The following is a 15,220-nucleotide window of genomic DNA, read 5'->3' on the forward strand; positions in this document are numbered from 1 at the left end:
ATCAACCACCATGGGATCAATGCCGATTGGTGTCTGATGCCTCCCTCCCTCACTATTTCCTTCCATCTTCCCTGTCCAGTGCGGAGTGGCTTCATTTCTGTAGACTAGCTCCGCACCAATCTACTATATCATCTACCCATTCTCTGTGGAGTCTGCCTCTCTTATTCGGGCCATCCATTATGCTGAATACCAGACTCTTAACTTTTTGCTCATCATTCGTTCTGAAGATATGCCCGAATAGCTGTAATTTCCATTGCATAACCTTCTACAGTAGGCTCTTTTTTGGCTGTATCTTCCTATATAATTCCTCGTTGGTGACCTTCTGCATCCATCCTATTCTCAGGATCTTTCTATAGTAACTCCTCTCAAACGCCAATATCCTTCTCTTCGAATCTTTCATTATCACCCATGTCTCACATCCGTACAACATGCTGCTAAATGCACACGTTTTCAAGACGCTCAGCTTCGTTCCTAAGCTAATCGCTTTACTTTTCCAGATCTTATCCATCACCTTCAAACTCACTCTTGCTTTCACCATTCTAGTCACTATTTCCTTCTTACAGTCTAGATCATACGTCATGTTGCTCCTCAAATATGTGAGCTTCTCTACGTGCTCTAGTTCGATCCCATCTACACTGATCTTCCTTCCTATTTCCTTATCTCCAAATACCAGTCTTTGTTTTATCAATATTCATAATCAGTCCATTCCACTTCCCCTCCTCATTTAGCACCTGCACCGTTCTCGCTAGCTTCTCTTCATCTTCCTCGATAATAAGTATATCATCCACGAACCTCAAGTTTTTAATTCTCATCCCATGCGCCAATATCCCTTCTACCTCTTCCTTGATCTTGTCCATCGCTCTCTCTAGGTGCATGATGAAGATACTCAGAGATATTGGATCTCCTTGTCTCATACTTCTACTTGTTCTAAACCAACTTCCCAACTCTCCGCACATTCTCACCGCTGCCTCCGCATGATAATTCTTCCACTCTTAGACTGGACCCTGGAATACAGAACCCTATGTATCAACTGAGCATAAACCATTATATGAATTCTGACTGAGTTTGGGTCCCTAGAGTTCTTCCCTTTGGGAGTCTGGATGGTGGTGAGCACTGCTAAGACAGTTTTCAGAAAACCCTGTATTATTTAACAGTAGGAACAAAGGATGCTATCCAGTCTGCATGTATCACTTACCTAAAAGCTTACCATCCCCCGATGTAATCTATGCAGGTGTTTTTTCTTCATATACCCCCCTATGCCTTCATCTTAGTTTGTTTCTCCCAAACGGCCTCCCACTTTCAACCTCCTATGTTTGCAGGTTTTCCCCATCCTCAGATGTTTGCTATGAAGTGGCTTATCTTGAGCTTTGCTTTCCCTTCCTGCATGCTCTCCTCCTGCCAGTCCCCAGTTAGTACCAAAACAATACAATAAAAATCCCAATAGGTAGGCCAATGTACAGTAATCATCAGTTACTGCGCAGCTCCGGATCTGTTACACCAGTATCCTAGACTAAGGCACGGCACAATGTCTGTCAAAAAGTGAGGCAGGGGACAAGATTCTATTTCCCTTTCTAGGTGACTTATTTTCCAAATGGAACCTGGCAGGACATGCCCCTTTTACAGTGTGAACACAGCACTATCTGTGAAGCGTCTGCAGATACCAGTGAAGGACACCATGCTCCTGCATCAGGTACTGTGTATTTGAGAGGGATGTTTGCATGACTAAGCATGACACTCAAACCACAATGTGTAGTAGGCATCTAGCATCTTGGAAAGCAGGCAACAGGAACAAAAAAATTGGTTTTGCATTTGTCATACACATGCAGGTCTGCCAACCAGGTGGGGGCGGGATATAGAGGACAACTATTCTGGGACCCAGTGATTCAAAAGGGCCCAAGGCTCCTGGCTTCTTGCTACTGTGGTAGTGGCTAGAGACCCAGGCCCTTTAAATTTATGTTGGAGTCCCGAGTCATAATGGATGCAGTTTGGGTGGTACTTGATGCAGTTTGGGTGGTATTGAGGGCTGGCTGCTCTGGCCCCACCCCTTCTGCCTGGGGCCCCGCCCTTCTGGGAGCTCAGAGCCAGGGCTCCCCAGATATTGCCCAGGGGCCCGGGATTCTGTTGTACACATGGGTCCCTCTGTACATTTTTCCGATAGACATTACACAGGCTCTTTCTATGGCTGGTTCTGTCGGTGACATCTTGGAAAACAAGCTAATTTTTGAATGTGGAATGCTGCATTCTTGGCAGGTGAGGCCAAGACGTCTTGTGCATTATATGGTACCTGCAGCAAGGCAAAAGCTGCAGGTAAATGAGCCTGAATTACAGGGAGTTATATTTGCACATGTAAAGCAAGAATTTCTCTCCAGCTATTTAACATTGATTATTTAGGGGATATATTTTCTATATGGGATCTATGAGGTATGGTCAACTCCTTCCAAAGCTCAAGGGGGTATGCACACAATTCCCGTAAGTGCAGTCACAAAACAACCTCCCCCTCCAAGACAAGACTTCTGAAGGATACAGAATTCCATCAATTCTCAATGTAAGGGTTTAGCTGTGTACTACAGACTCTTCAATCATCTTCACCTGTATTTGTACACTTTACATTTCTTCCAGAGGAGAACACCTCCCCTGAAAACACAGACGCTGATGAGATTGGGACCAGCAGTATGGCAGTACTGGGGCAGTTCATTATGAATCAAAGTTATGTCAGTGCACTGATTGCCATGATGGTAAGATATGGAGTTAATGGGAGTCTGTATATTTGTGTCATTTTCTGGTTTCCATGAGCCTTCCTAAAGAGTTTGTTGTTACATGGAATATGTTAATTGGTGTGGGGAGGAAAACATCGTATGGTGACAGTGTGCCCTTGTAGCCAAGAAGGCTAATGGCATATTAGGTTGCATAAGTTCTGGGCCCCCCACTACAAAAAGGATGTGGACGCATTGGAGAGGGTCCAGCGGAGGGCAACCAAAATGATTAGGGGGCTGGAGCATATGACTTATGAGGAGAGGCTGAGGGAGTTGGGTCTGTTTAGTCTGTAGAAGTGAAGAGTGGGGGGGATTTGATAGCAGCCTTCAACTTCCTGAAGGGAGGTTCCAAAGAGAATGGAGAGAGGCTGTTCACAGTAGTGACAGATGGCAGAACAAGGAGCAATGGTCTCAAGTTGTGGTGGGAGAGGTCCAGGTTGGATATTAGGAAAAACTATTTCACTAGGAGGGTAGTGAAGTACTGGAATGGGTTACCTAGGGAAGTAGTGGAGTCTCCATCCCTAGAGGTGTTTAAGTCTCGGCTTGACAAAGCCCTGGCCAGGTTGATTTAGTTGGGATTGGTCCTGCCTAGAGCAGGGGGCTGGACTTGATGACCTTCTGAGGTCTCTTCCAGCTCTATGGTTCTATGATTCTATGACTCAAAGCCTTGTAAGAATCAGGGATTCACTGCTTTCTTCTAGGGCAAGAACAATGAGGAGTCTTGTGGTTTGTTAAAATCTAACACATTTATTTGGGCATAAGCTTTCATGGGCAGGAGCCCACTTTGTCAGATGCTCCAGTCCGCAAATGCTTATGCCCAAATATATGTTAGTCTTTAAGGTGATGCAGGACTCCTCGTTTTTGCCGAAACAGACTAACACAGCTACCCCTCTGAAACTTCTATGGCCGTGCTTCATATTCTGCACAACAGCCATGAAGTCAAACTAAATTCTGCACATATTGTACATAGGGAATGTGTCGTAGAATCAGGACTGGTGAATAGATCAGCAGTGCCCATTGCAGAGTAAAATGTTAGTAAGGACTAATACAGCAATGACTGGATTTTGATCTCTTACATCAATGTAAAGCAGGAGCGAGTTCACTTTTAGAGCAACCTTTGAGAATATTCTCCCCTTGACATTGCAATGAAGAACACTAACAGAAAAAGCATATCTAGTGATAAGAAATCCTATCCAGATTTTGCAATGGGTAGTGCACTTGGTTCTAAATTATCAGCTAATCTCACACTGGCCTATAGTTTTGTGACCACTTTTGCACAGATGGGAGCATGTACCTGTGTTATGCACAGAGAGCCTAGATGGTGTAAATCAGGCTGTTGGTTGGTCAGCTGCTTGATAGATGGAAATGAAACAAAAATCTCTTCATTTGGCCATAGTCAGGTACCTGTGCTGAAGTAGAGTGTAAAGGTAAAAACTGAGGCCAGGTCTGCACTAGGTGAGAAAGTTGACCTAAGATACACATCTCTACCTATGTGAATAGTGTAGCTGTAGTTGATGTATTTTAGATTGAATTTCCACGGTGTCCCCACTGCAAGAGGTCATTAGAAAAAACTTTCCCATTAATTCCTCACAACTTGACGTAATACTGAAGTTGATGGGTGTGTGATCAGCAGTTAATTTAGCGGGTCCTTACTAGGCCTGCTAAATCAAACCTGGGGAGATTGATTTCCATGGCATCACTCTCCTAGTAATTAGAGCTCTGAAGCTGATAATATGACTCTTTCTTTTCAGCTGATTTTGGCTTCATTAAGATTTAAACAGCAGCATTTTTCACTTAGATGTATCTGTTTTCAGGTTTGGAGCATCACCCATAACAGCTGGCTGACTTTTGTTCTGCTGATTTGGTCTTGTATCATTTGGATGGTTCGTGACCGGCGTCGTTATGCCATGTGTAGCTCTCCATTCCTTGCCATCTATGGGACTATCCTGGTGATCCTCAATTTCTTCGTAGGGTTCAATATTTCACAAGAAGAGCTGTTTCCTGAAATTCCAACATCCGTGCTCACTGACTTTGATTTAGCACCATACTCTTTGCCTTGCGTGCATCTTGGTGCTAAGGTACAGATTTAGTGTTTTCTCATTTAATTGCAAAAATAAAGGAAAGAATCAAGAAAATATAGATTTGTAAATTATACCTCCTATTTTGGGAAAAAAATTAGAGGGCATGATCAGAGACCAAATGAGAGAGACTCTCAGCCTGGGTAGAAATAGACACAAGAGATTTATGTAGTTTGGTCATCGTGTACTTATCACACCCAATTCATTTCTTTGAAAGAATGGCAATGAGAGCAGAGAGGCATGATGAAGGAGGCTTAATTTGCTTAGACTTCCAGGAGCCTTTTGATTCAGCTCAGGTTACCAAGAGATGGGCCTGAGTCACAAAATTTAGAACCAGATGTATATCTGAAGTTGCTGAAAGGTTCAGGATGTTCAGATTCAGGGTTTGGGCTCAGTGCACTATATGGATTGAGGCCAGCTGCAAAATTCAGATCCGGGTCTAGAATCTCCCAGGCTACATCTTCACAAAATGGAAGATTGATGTTTCTGTGATTGATCTTCTGCAGTTTGATTTAGCAAGTCTTAACTAGACTCGCTAAATTGAACTGAGAGGGCACCTCCGCTAGTGGCTGGTATTCCTGCTTGCGCTAGGAATAAGGGAAGCAAAGGGACTATTTGCAGTCACACTAGACACATTTTGCCTTCTGCCTAAGCCAAAATTATTAAGTTGACAATAAATAAACCAGCACTTTCACTAAAATGGTTGGTTTGCAAATGATTATTCTCCGTTTGTACTGAAGTAGTGCCTGGGGTCAGCCCCTCTGTGCTAGGTGCTATACAAACATCTAATAAAAGTTATGGTTCCTAAAACCTTGCAACCTAAACTCTGCACCTTACATATAATTTAAATTTTAAACATATATAAAATCTAAGCCCTTGACCAGTTTTTTTTTATATAATATGCTATTATTTTTCCACCTCATTTGGTCAGAGAATTACAAATCTATATTCCCAGGGAGAGGAGTTATTTGCCTTTTTATGTGGGTTCTTTCCATAAAAAAGTAAACCACATTTGTGGCTTAATTGCAGATTTTTTATGCATTCACATTCTGGCTATTGCTAAGGCAGCATATGATCAAAAGACATATGGAGGAGAAGCAAGAAACTCTCACTGAAGTGACAGTGGATGAGAATGGTAAGAAAAAGTAACACTGTTACATCAGACTACCTAATACTTCATCTATCTCTTGTGATTCCAATTCCCCATCACCATGGCACCTATAAATTGCCATTATACAGGATACATTGTGGGATTGGGTATTAGGCCATTTAACAGGAAAGCTTACGGCCAGTAAGCTATTGCTATCTCATTACTATATTAGCAATTTATTCCTATATTATTTATTTGTCTTACTTTTGCATTTAAGAGTCCGTGTCATGGGCCAGGATCCCATTGTACAGCCACTAGCGCAAACACAGAACAAAAAGACTGTCCCTGCCCCTAAAATCTAAGTATATGACATAGTTGCAATCTATGTCTGTGACATAGTTTAACATGGGACATTAAACACGGGACATTAAACACATTAGGATAGATTTTTGAAAGCCTAGGAATTTTGAATAATAATAAAATTAGAGTGTTACAATTACCGTGCACATCCTAGTATCACACCTGACCAATCTGCATTGTTTTTATTACAGAAAAGGAAGTTGCACACAGTCCTCTGGTGGAAATCTTTGGCTCTCTGATAAAAGGAATGCTGGTGAAATATTGGATCTATTTCTGTGCTGCCATGTTTTTCATTGTCAGTTTCAATGGCAAAGTAGTGGTCTACAAAATTCTGTACATTGTGCTTTTTCTGTTCTGTGTCACTTTATATCAGGTAAGCAATTTAGAGTGTTCACACTCTTCATGTTGTTTCCTACTGGGCAGATCCACAGCTGGGGCAAATTGCCAAAACGTCACTGATTTCACTGCAGCAATGACAATTTGCACCAGCTACAGATTTTTTTTTTTAGGGAACATTTTTAGAACAACATGATCCGTACCTGCAATAAACACGATTTCCCCTACCAGCTAGGGGTCACTGGCAGCTGTGTGGGGCTTCCCCTGCCTCCCTGCAAAGCGGCAGAGGTTCACCGCTCACCGTGCCGTTCCCCAGTGACCCCTTCTGGCTGGATGCCTCATATCCAGTGAGGAGGGGTTGCTGGGGAACGGCACGGCAAACGGCGAACTTCCGCTCTTTGCAGGGGGCAGGGGAAGCCCCGCGCAGCTGCAGGTGACTGGCCAGCTGGGGAAACCCAGCCGTCGGCTGTAAACAGGGGGCGGAGGAGAGGGAATGAAGCATCCCCAGAGGGGGTTGCCGGGGAATGGCGCGGTGAGCAACGAACCTCCAGAGGCAGGGGGAAGCCCCACGCAGCTGCCGGCGACCAGCCAGCTGGGGAAACCCAGTCGGGGAAACCCAGCCGCTGGCTGCAAGTGGGGGGCGGAGGCGAGGGAGCGAGGCATCCAGCCAGAGGGGGTCACCGGGGAATGGCGCAGCGAGTGGCGAACCTCTGCTGCTTTGCAAGGAGGCAGGGGAAGTCCCACGCAGCTGCCAGTGACCGGCCACCTGGGGAAACCCAGCCGCTGCCTGCAAGCCCCCTCCCCTGTCTTCCCTTGCCTTCTCCAAAGCCAAACACCTCCCCTCCCTGCTATAACCCAGTCCCCTTTCTCCCCCAACCTTATGTCCCGGTCCCAGCTGCTAACAAGTGCAGGGTGGAGCTACGAGCACACGTGCGCTTGAAACACAACCCCCACCTTTTCCATTGTTTTCAATGGGAAAATTGACCTCGCATAACACGTTTTCACTTAGCACAATCATTTTCTGAAATGTACCTACCGTGTTAAATGAGGAATTACTGTATTGTGTCTAGTTCTGGGCACCACATTTGAAGAAAGATGTGGAGAAATTGGAGAGGGTCCAGAGAAGAGCAACAAAAGAGATTAAAGGTCTAGAAAACATGAGCTATGGGACAAGGCTGAAGGAATTGGGCTTGTTTAGTTTGGAAAAGAGAAGACAGAGAGGACATGATAGTGGTTTTCAAGTATCTAAAAGGGTGTCACAGGGAAGACGGGAGAAAATTGTTCTATTTGGCTCCTGATGATATGACAAGAAACAATGGGCTTGAGCTGCAGCAAGGGAGGTTTAAGTTGGACATTAGGAAAAACTTCCTAATTGTCAGGGTTGTTAAACACTGGAATAAATTGCCTAGGGAGGTTGTGGACTCTCCATCTCTGGGGCTATTTCAGAGCAAGTTAGACATATATCTATCAGGGATGAGCTAGCTCATGTGGTGGGATAGATAGCTCAGTGGTTTGTGCATGGGTCTGCTAAACCCCAGGTTGTGAGTTTAATCCTTGCAGAGGCCATTTAAGGCAAAAATTTGTCAGGGATGGTACTTAGTCTTGCTGTGAAGGCAGGGAACTGGTTTCAAGGTTCCTTCCAGTTCTAGAAGATACGCAATCTCTATTAATTTAATTTAGATGCTTCATCCTGCCACAAGGGGAGGGGACTGGACTTGACTTATCAAGGTTCCTTCCAGTTCTAATATTGTATACTTTATGCTTAGTCTAGGAAACTTCTCATGTGATATTGCTACCATTCAATTTGAATGGAAGTGGCTGTCTCAAGTAGAATGAAGTATCCAAGGTGCTCATTTTGTTGGGAAACCATTCAGGTGAGAACAGCAATTAGAATGAATTTAGAGAAAGAAAGATTTGTGCGCTCTCTCTCTCTCTCACACACACACACACACACACACACACACACACACACACACACACACACACACACACACACACGTTCCAAACTCATCAATAGTGCTGCGTTTGGCATTGTGTACAGTAGGGGGTATTTGACGTACATGCTGTCAGTAGATCTAATCTGAGATGCATTTGGTTTCAGGTTCACTATGAATGGTGGAGACTAATTCTGAAGTATTTTTGGCACACTGTTGTCTCCTATTCAATGGTGGTCCTCATTGCTGTGTATGCCTACCAGTTTAAAACCATTTCTGGGTTCTTGATCCGGAACTTGGGACTCTCAGAGGAAGGGTAAGGTCTCTAATTATATATTTTTTTAAATGAAAAAAAAAATCCTCCTGGAAATACTATTTCATTTGTTTTATCTAAGAATTGATTATTTATGTGCATTATGGCAGCACTTTGAGGCATCAAACCTAGGTTAGGATTTACTGTGCTAGGTAGTGTATACACATAGCAAGCACAGTCCCTGTCTCAGGCTATGTCTACACTGCCCCTCCCTTGCGGAAAAACATACGCAAATGAGGCTAAGCGTGGAATATTGCCATGCCTCATTTGCATATTTAATGAGGCTCTGTTTTTGTGCAAGAGGCTTTTGCCTACACAGCTCCTTTTTGCGTGAAAGCCCCCTCTTGCTTAAAAGCCGTTCTTCCTAATTTTTTTCCAGAAGAACGGCTCTTGCACAAGAGGGGGTTTTTGTGCAAAAAGGAGCTGTGTAGCTGGCTCCTTTTTGCACAAAAGCCTTTTGTGCAAAAATGGAGCCTCATTAATTATGCAAATGAGGCGCGGCAATATTGCACACTTCACCTCACTTGCATATGTTTTTCCACAAGGGAGAGGCAGTGTAGACATAACCTCAATGACCTTACAATTTAATAGACAGGACAAAGATTACAGACCAGCCTGTGAGATGCTCACTCATCCTGAATAGTGCGGTATCCTAACTAATGCTTTGACATCCATGGAACTTTGCCATTGAGAATCTGGCACTGAGGATCTGAAAAAGGTGTGGACATTTTAGCCCTTTAGCCAAACTTAAAAGGCCAATCCTTGCAGGATATCCAATGTCCCAAGAAAACAATTGGTCAGCCGGGCTGCAAGAGTTCATTATATATACTGCCTCCTCATTGGGTTCCTCCACCCAGGCACTTCCTTTCTAGAGGCTGATGTACAAGGGAAGAGGGTTCAAAATACATAGCCCCTGAGTGAATCCCTCATTGCTTGATCACAGGCTCCCTCAGCTGAAATGAGGAATGGGGGGGGGGGAATTCCTTCTTTTCCTTTCTCCCTTCCTCCCCTACAGTAGGAAGACACAACCCTGGTCACTTCACCCAGGAAAAGGAAACTGTAAATAAAGACCCAGATAATCTTGGGCAAAGGAGTTTTTTATCTTTACCCAGCCCCTATCCCTGTTTCTCAGATACCTTTGCTCATTTCCTAGGCCTGTCCTGAAGAAATCCACCAGGAGCTACCACTCTTCTCAAAACCTCTCTGGGATGAGGGACAAAAAGGTTTATAAACCAGGTTCTCTTTCCCATCATGCTCTGCTGCCCAGCAGGCCTGTTTTTAAAGGGCTCATTCGCACTGTTACAATAATCACCCATTTAATCATAATTCTCACCCCATCACTCCTTTATAGCATAATTCAATTACAACCTCCCTCTCTCACATCCCATCCCATCCCCCCTCCCAACAGCCTGATTCCAAAGCCTTTGGTAAGACACTCTGAGTTCAGCAGGCTTTGGATCAGGGCCTAAATTACGGGTGGGCAAGAGGTGGCTAGCGGGCTGAATCCAGCCCACCACACCGCTGGATCCAGCGTTCGGCCACTTCACTAGGATCCTTACTACACAGCAGCTGCAGCCGCTTTAGACAGCTAGCTGCTAATTGCTCTGGACACTGGGGAGGGAAGGAGAGACTTCACACACTGTCCCTGCCCCTTAGCAAAATCCCTCACCTTCCATTGGCCAGTTTCCGGCTAGTAGGAGCTGAGCAATTTTGCTGAAGGCTGGGGCAGTGAAGGAAGCTTCCACCTTCCCCTCTTCCATGTGCTGGAGCAGAGCCACATGGAGCAGTCACGCTCCCTGCCTGTATGTAGGCCTATCTCAGGTTCCTGCAGGACTGCTGGCTGGGAGCCACCTACTTAAGCGCCTCCCAGCCACAGAATGCCTCTGGCACCCCACTAGCTCTCTCTCTGTAACTTCCTACCCCAGGCCACCACCCTCTCCTGCCCCAGGTCACCACCCAAACCCTCTGTACTTCCTCTCCCCACCTCCTCCAAGTCACAACTCCCTTCCAGACCCTGTTCTCCCTCCTACATCCCTCCCCCAGACCAGACTCTTCTCCTGAACCCATACCCCGTACCCTGTACCCCAAGCCTCTGTCCCAGATCATAATTCCCTCCTTCACCCACACCCCCTCTTAGACCCCACACCCTCTCCTGCACCCCAGTCCTCTATCCCAAGCTTCCTTCTACACCCCACCTGGTGTCCCAGACCCCACTTGCCTTCCATAGAAGCGTGGCCCTTGACCACCTACCAAAATCTTGGAGTGGCCCCCTATTAAAAGTTATTGCCCACCCCTGGCCTAAATGCTTGTGAAGGTTACTAAGCATGTACCTGGAAGGTTAGTAAGTCTGGGCTCAGGACTATTACTTAAAGATTGTGGGCACACTGAGGGGCTTGGATAAAAGGCCTAGTATGAGTGCAGTCCTACAAGGTGCTGAGTGCCTTCCCTGACGTCAGTGTGAACTATGATACCTCAGCATTTCTTTTGATAAAGCCCAATCATTTCACAGCATTATTATGAGATTAATAGTGCAGCGAGGATGCACTATCCTATTCACCTTGTGGGCATGTACACAAGCTCTCAGTGGTTTCTGTATTTTCAATGCTGTGGCTAAGGCAACAGGGATGTAGTATATAACCCAAACAAACTACAACAGGTGAATTGCTGTAACACAAACCCAAGGATTGCTTGCATGTCTTTTGGGAACTGTCACTGATGTTCGATTGAAAATATTGTAGCCAGCCTTTCTGGAAAGACTCTGTACTTTGTTGAGTTAGACAGTTTGAGGGTTTTTATAGTAATTGTAGCCATGTAGTGGTGGCTTTTCAAAGGATCGGTGAAGTTTATTCCCCCCATAAAAGTAGGTCTTGGATCATTCCTGAATCCAGAGGTTAGAGAGACAGAGAGAGTAGGAAGGAAATTTAGGGAATTACATTCTGTGCTTGAAAAAGACAACAGGGTTCTTTATGTGAACTTAAGGTAACACTGAAAATAAAGGGGTGAATCTCTGGAGATGAAGTGTAGACAGTAGCCCCTGCGATGTCTTCAGAGTCCAGGACACAACTTAGGGAGACCATGACTGATAGCACAAGGCTCCATGAGTCATCTTGAATCTTGAGATCTAGAGAGAACGATACGTTCTCTCTGCATGCAAAAAGCCTCAATGAAGAATCCCCGTGATGCTCATTAAAACTGAACTCGTCTATTCTCTACAGTAAAGAACACCACATTAGCTCCATATGACTACCTACCTCACTATATTCTAAAGTAACCCTTTTCAGTGTCCCTTATTAGAAATGCGTCCCTTAGTTTATAAGACCTGTGAAAGACTCTTTCCTTTTTACCTGACAGGTTAAACGATCTGGGTCTTGAACAGTATGAAACAGTAGACCTGTTTGCTAAGATTTTGCTTCCTTCCACATTTCTCCTGGCCTGCATCCTTCAGCTTCATTACTTTAGTGAGGATTTTCTGAAGATCACTGACTTGAGTAATATTCCCATCAAGCCTGAATGTCATTCTGGCAGGTATGTGAACAGACCTGAAGACTGGTAAACCACACAGCATGTGAGCATGTCCCTACCAAAGAGTTATCATCTGGAAAATTAGAGTTGAAAGTGCTTTACATACATTTTATATATTTACAAGAATTTCTATTGCCTTTTAAGGAACATGGAGGAACAAAGGCAATTTTGCAGATAACTTGGGCCTGTATTTACAACTTGTCTTATTGGTGCAGGCTTTTATTGTAGATGCCCAAACAAAATGGTACCCACAGAAACAAATACTTAATTGTGATAATTTGTCCGGCACTTATTCACCTGGGGCAATTTCACATACACACCAGTCACATATATATATTCCTATGCCTAACTTATTTGAAAACTGATCTTTTAAACATAAGAGGCCAAATTTTCAAAGCCAAACAATGGTTGTGCCTGTAAAGAGATGTGCACATATTGCACCAAGAATCCCATTTTTGCATTAAAAAAATCCTCTATACATGCAAAATTGAGAGACTTTATGGGTGCTTTGGTATGGAAATGTCTTGGTATAAACATTTACCTCAAAATAAGAGTCCAACAAGAGCAGAATAGCATATCCTTTCCTTAATTTCCTAAACATTAGCAGCAAATGCTTTTAATTATTTAAGTGTCACAAGAAATTTTCATGGAAATCTTATTACTTGTGGAAATCCCTGAGGGTACGTCTACACTACAGCGCTAGTTCGAACTAACTTAGTTCGAATTAGTTAATTCGAACTAAGCTAGTTCGAACTAACGCATCTAGAACTAAAAACTAGTTCGAACTAGCGTTTTGCTAGTTCGAACTAGTAAGTCCACATTGAGTGGACTCTGAACAGGGCTTAATGATGGCCGGAAGCAGTGCCGGCAGGGCATAAAAGGAGGACTTAGAGCATGGAGATGCTGTCTCAGGCTAGCCGAGGGCTGCGCTTAAAGGGTCCCGACCCCCACCCCGGACACACAGTTCTAAGGGGTGCCCCGCTTGCAAAGAAGTTCTGGCTTGGAGTGCCCTGAGTGCCCACACTGGGCACATCACACCACTCGGCCATCAGCCCGGCTGCACTTGCCGCAGGCTGCCATCTGGGGAGAGGGAGTAATTGGGGGGCTGCAGGAGAGCTTCCACCCCCAGAAGCCCGCAGAGCCAGCCCAGTCCTCCCCATCGGGGGCTCGTACCCCATTCCTCCCTCACCTCCTTCCACTTGCCCTTCCCTAGCCCCCCTTCTTATTGATGTACAAAATAAAGATAACGTTTCTTCCAACATTGACTCTGTCTTTATTGAACAAAACTGGGGGAGACTGGGAAAAGGAGGTGGGAGAGGGGAAGAGAAAGGCTGGGAGAGGGGAGGGCAACTAACATGATCAGGGGTTGGGAACAGGTCCCAGATGAAGAGAGGCTACAGAGACTGGGACTGTTCAGCTTAGAAAAGAGGAGACGGAGGGGGGACAGGATAGAGGTCTCTAAAAGCAGGGGTTGGGTGGAGAGGGTGCATTCAGAAAAGTTCTTCCTGAGTTCCCATCAAGAAGGACTAGAGGACACCAAAGGAAAGGAATGGGTAGCAGGCTTGAAACTAGTAAGAGAAAGTTGTTGTTGTTGACAAAGCAAATAGTTAACCTGTGGAACTCCTTGCTGCAGGAGGCTGTGAAGGCTACAACTAGAACAGAGTTGAAAGGGAAGTGAGATCAAGTCATGGAGGTTGGGTCCATGGAGTCCTATTAGCCAGAGGGTAGGAGTGGTGTCCCTGCCCAAAGTTTGTGGAAGGCTGGAGAGGGATGGCACGAGACAAATGGCTTGGTCATTGTCTTCGGTCCATCCCCTCCAGGGTCCCTAGGGTTGGCCGCTGTGGGCAGACAGGCTACTGGGCTAGATGGACCTTTGGTCTGACCCAGGACGGCCATTGTAAGCTCAGGGCTCAGTGTCGGGGGTTTCAGTGGACCCCCTTGATTTTCATGCACACCTGGTCCTGGGTGGCCAGGCTGGCAGCTCTCCTGCCCTAGACGGCCACTTTCCTGTGCCTAGTGCGGAGATCGTGGACAAGGTCCACGATGTCCGCACTAGCCCAGGAAGGTGCCCGCCTCTTGCGGTCCAGGGCAAGCTCCCGGGAGCCGCCAGCCTGGTCCCGGCAAGAGGGGGTGGGCTGGGGGGCATCGGGTGGGTGGCTCTGTGCCGTGCCAGGTGCAGGGTCTGCTAGCTGGGTGCTGGCAGGCTTGCACCTGGCACGGGCACCGTAGCCAGCCCGTGCCCCTTTAAGGGGTCCGGGGCCGGGAGGGGGGCATAGAGTTTCCCTGGTGTTGGCCAGAGTGGCCACCAGGGAAACCTGGGGAGGGCTAGCCTCCCACTAGTTCGAACTAAAGGGCTACACAGCCCTTAGTTCGAACTAGCTAGTTCGAACTAGGCGTTAGTCCTCGTAAAATGAGGTTTACCTAGTTCGAACTAAGCGCTCCGCTAGTTCGATTCAAATTCGAACTAGCGGAGCGCTAGTGTAGCGCATAGGAAAGTTAGTTCGAACTAACGTCCGTTAGTTCGAACTAACTTTCTAGTGTAGACATACCCTGAATGTGTTACTTTCCTTTAATGAATTCTATTGAGCCCCTTACCTAAAATATTCCATTTTGATTTTCCTGATGTTTTGGGGGACTTCAGACAATATATATTGTATTTTTTCCTGATGGGAGATTATAGAAATAGGTCAATATATATAATACATATAAATATCCTGATTGTGTTCCCACCAAAATTCCTGGTAGTTTTATCGATTTCAATGGGAGCAATGCTGAGCACATAAACTCATCTTCAGTAAAGTACACACTGAACCAATGCTATGTAGCATGCAACA

General features: G+C 45.4%; 1 protein-coding gene across 1 annotated transcript in view; it reads left to right on the forward strand.

Annotated features, from left to right (window-relative positions):
- The window catches only part of LOC102443503 (piezo-type mechanosensitive ion channel component 2-like), a 94,021-nt gene that overhangs the window by 16,242 nt on the left and 62,559 nt on the right, over positions 1 to 15,220 (forward strand). The window contains exons 8-13 of the mRNA XM_075901549.1: positions 2,571 to 2,735; positions 4,568 to 4,831; positions 5,861 to 5,966; positions 6,473 to 6,654; positions 8,719 to 8,867; positions 12,216 to 12,389. Of these exons, the coding sequence (XP_075757664.1) occupies positions 2,571 to 2,735; positions 4,568 to 4,831; positions 5,861 to 5,966; positions 6,473 to 6,654; positions 8,719 to 8,867; positions 12,216 to 12,389 (1,040 nt within the window). The remainder of the gene's footprint in view (positions 1 to 2,570; positions 2,736 to 4,567; positions 4,832 to 5,860; positions 5,967 to 6,472; positions 6,655 to 8,718; positions 8,868 to 12,215; positions 12,390 to 15,220) is intronic.

This window comes from Pelodiscus sinensis, chromosome 18, assembly GCF_049634645.1.
Source record: "Pelodiscus sinensis isolate JC-2024 chromosome 18, ASM4963464v1, whole genome shotgun sequence".
NCBI classification, from domain to species: domain Eukaryota; kingdom Metazoa; phylum Chordata; order Testudines; family Trionychidae; genus Pelodiscus; species Pelodiscus sinensis.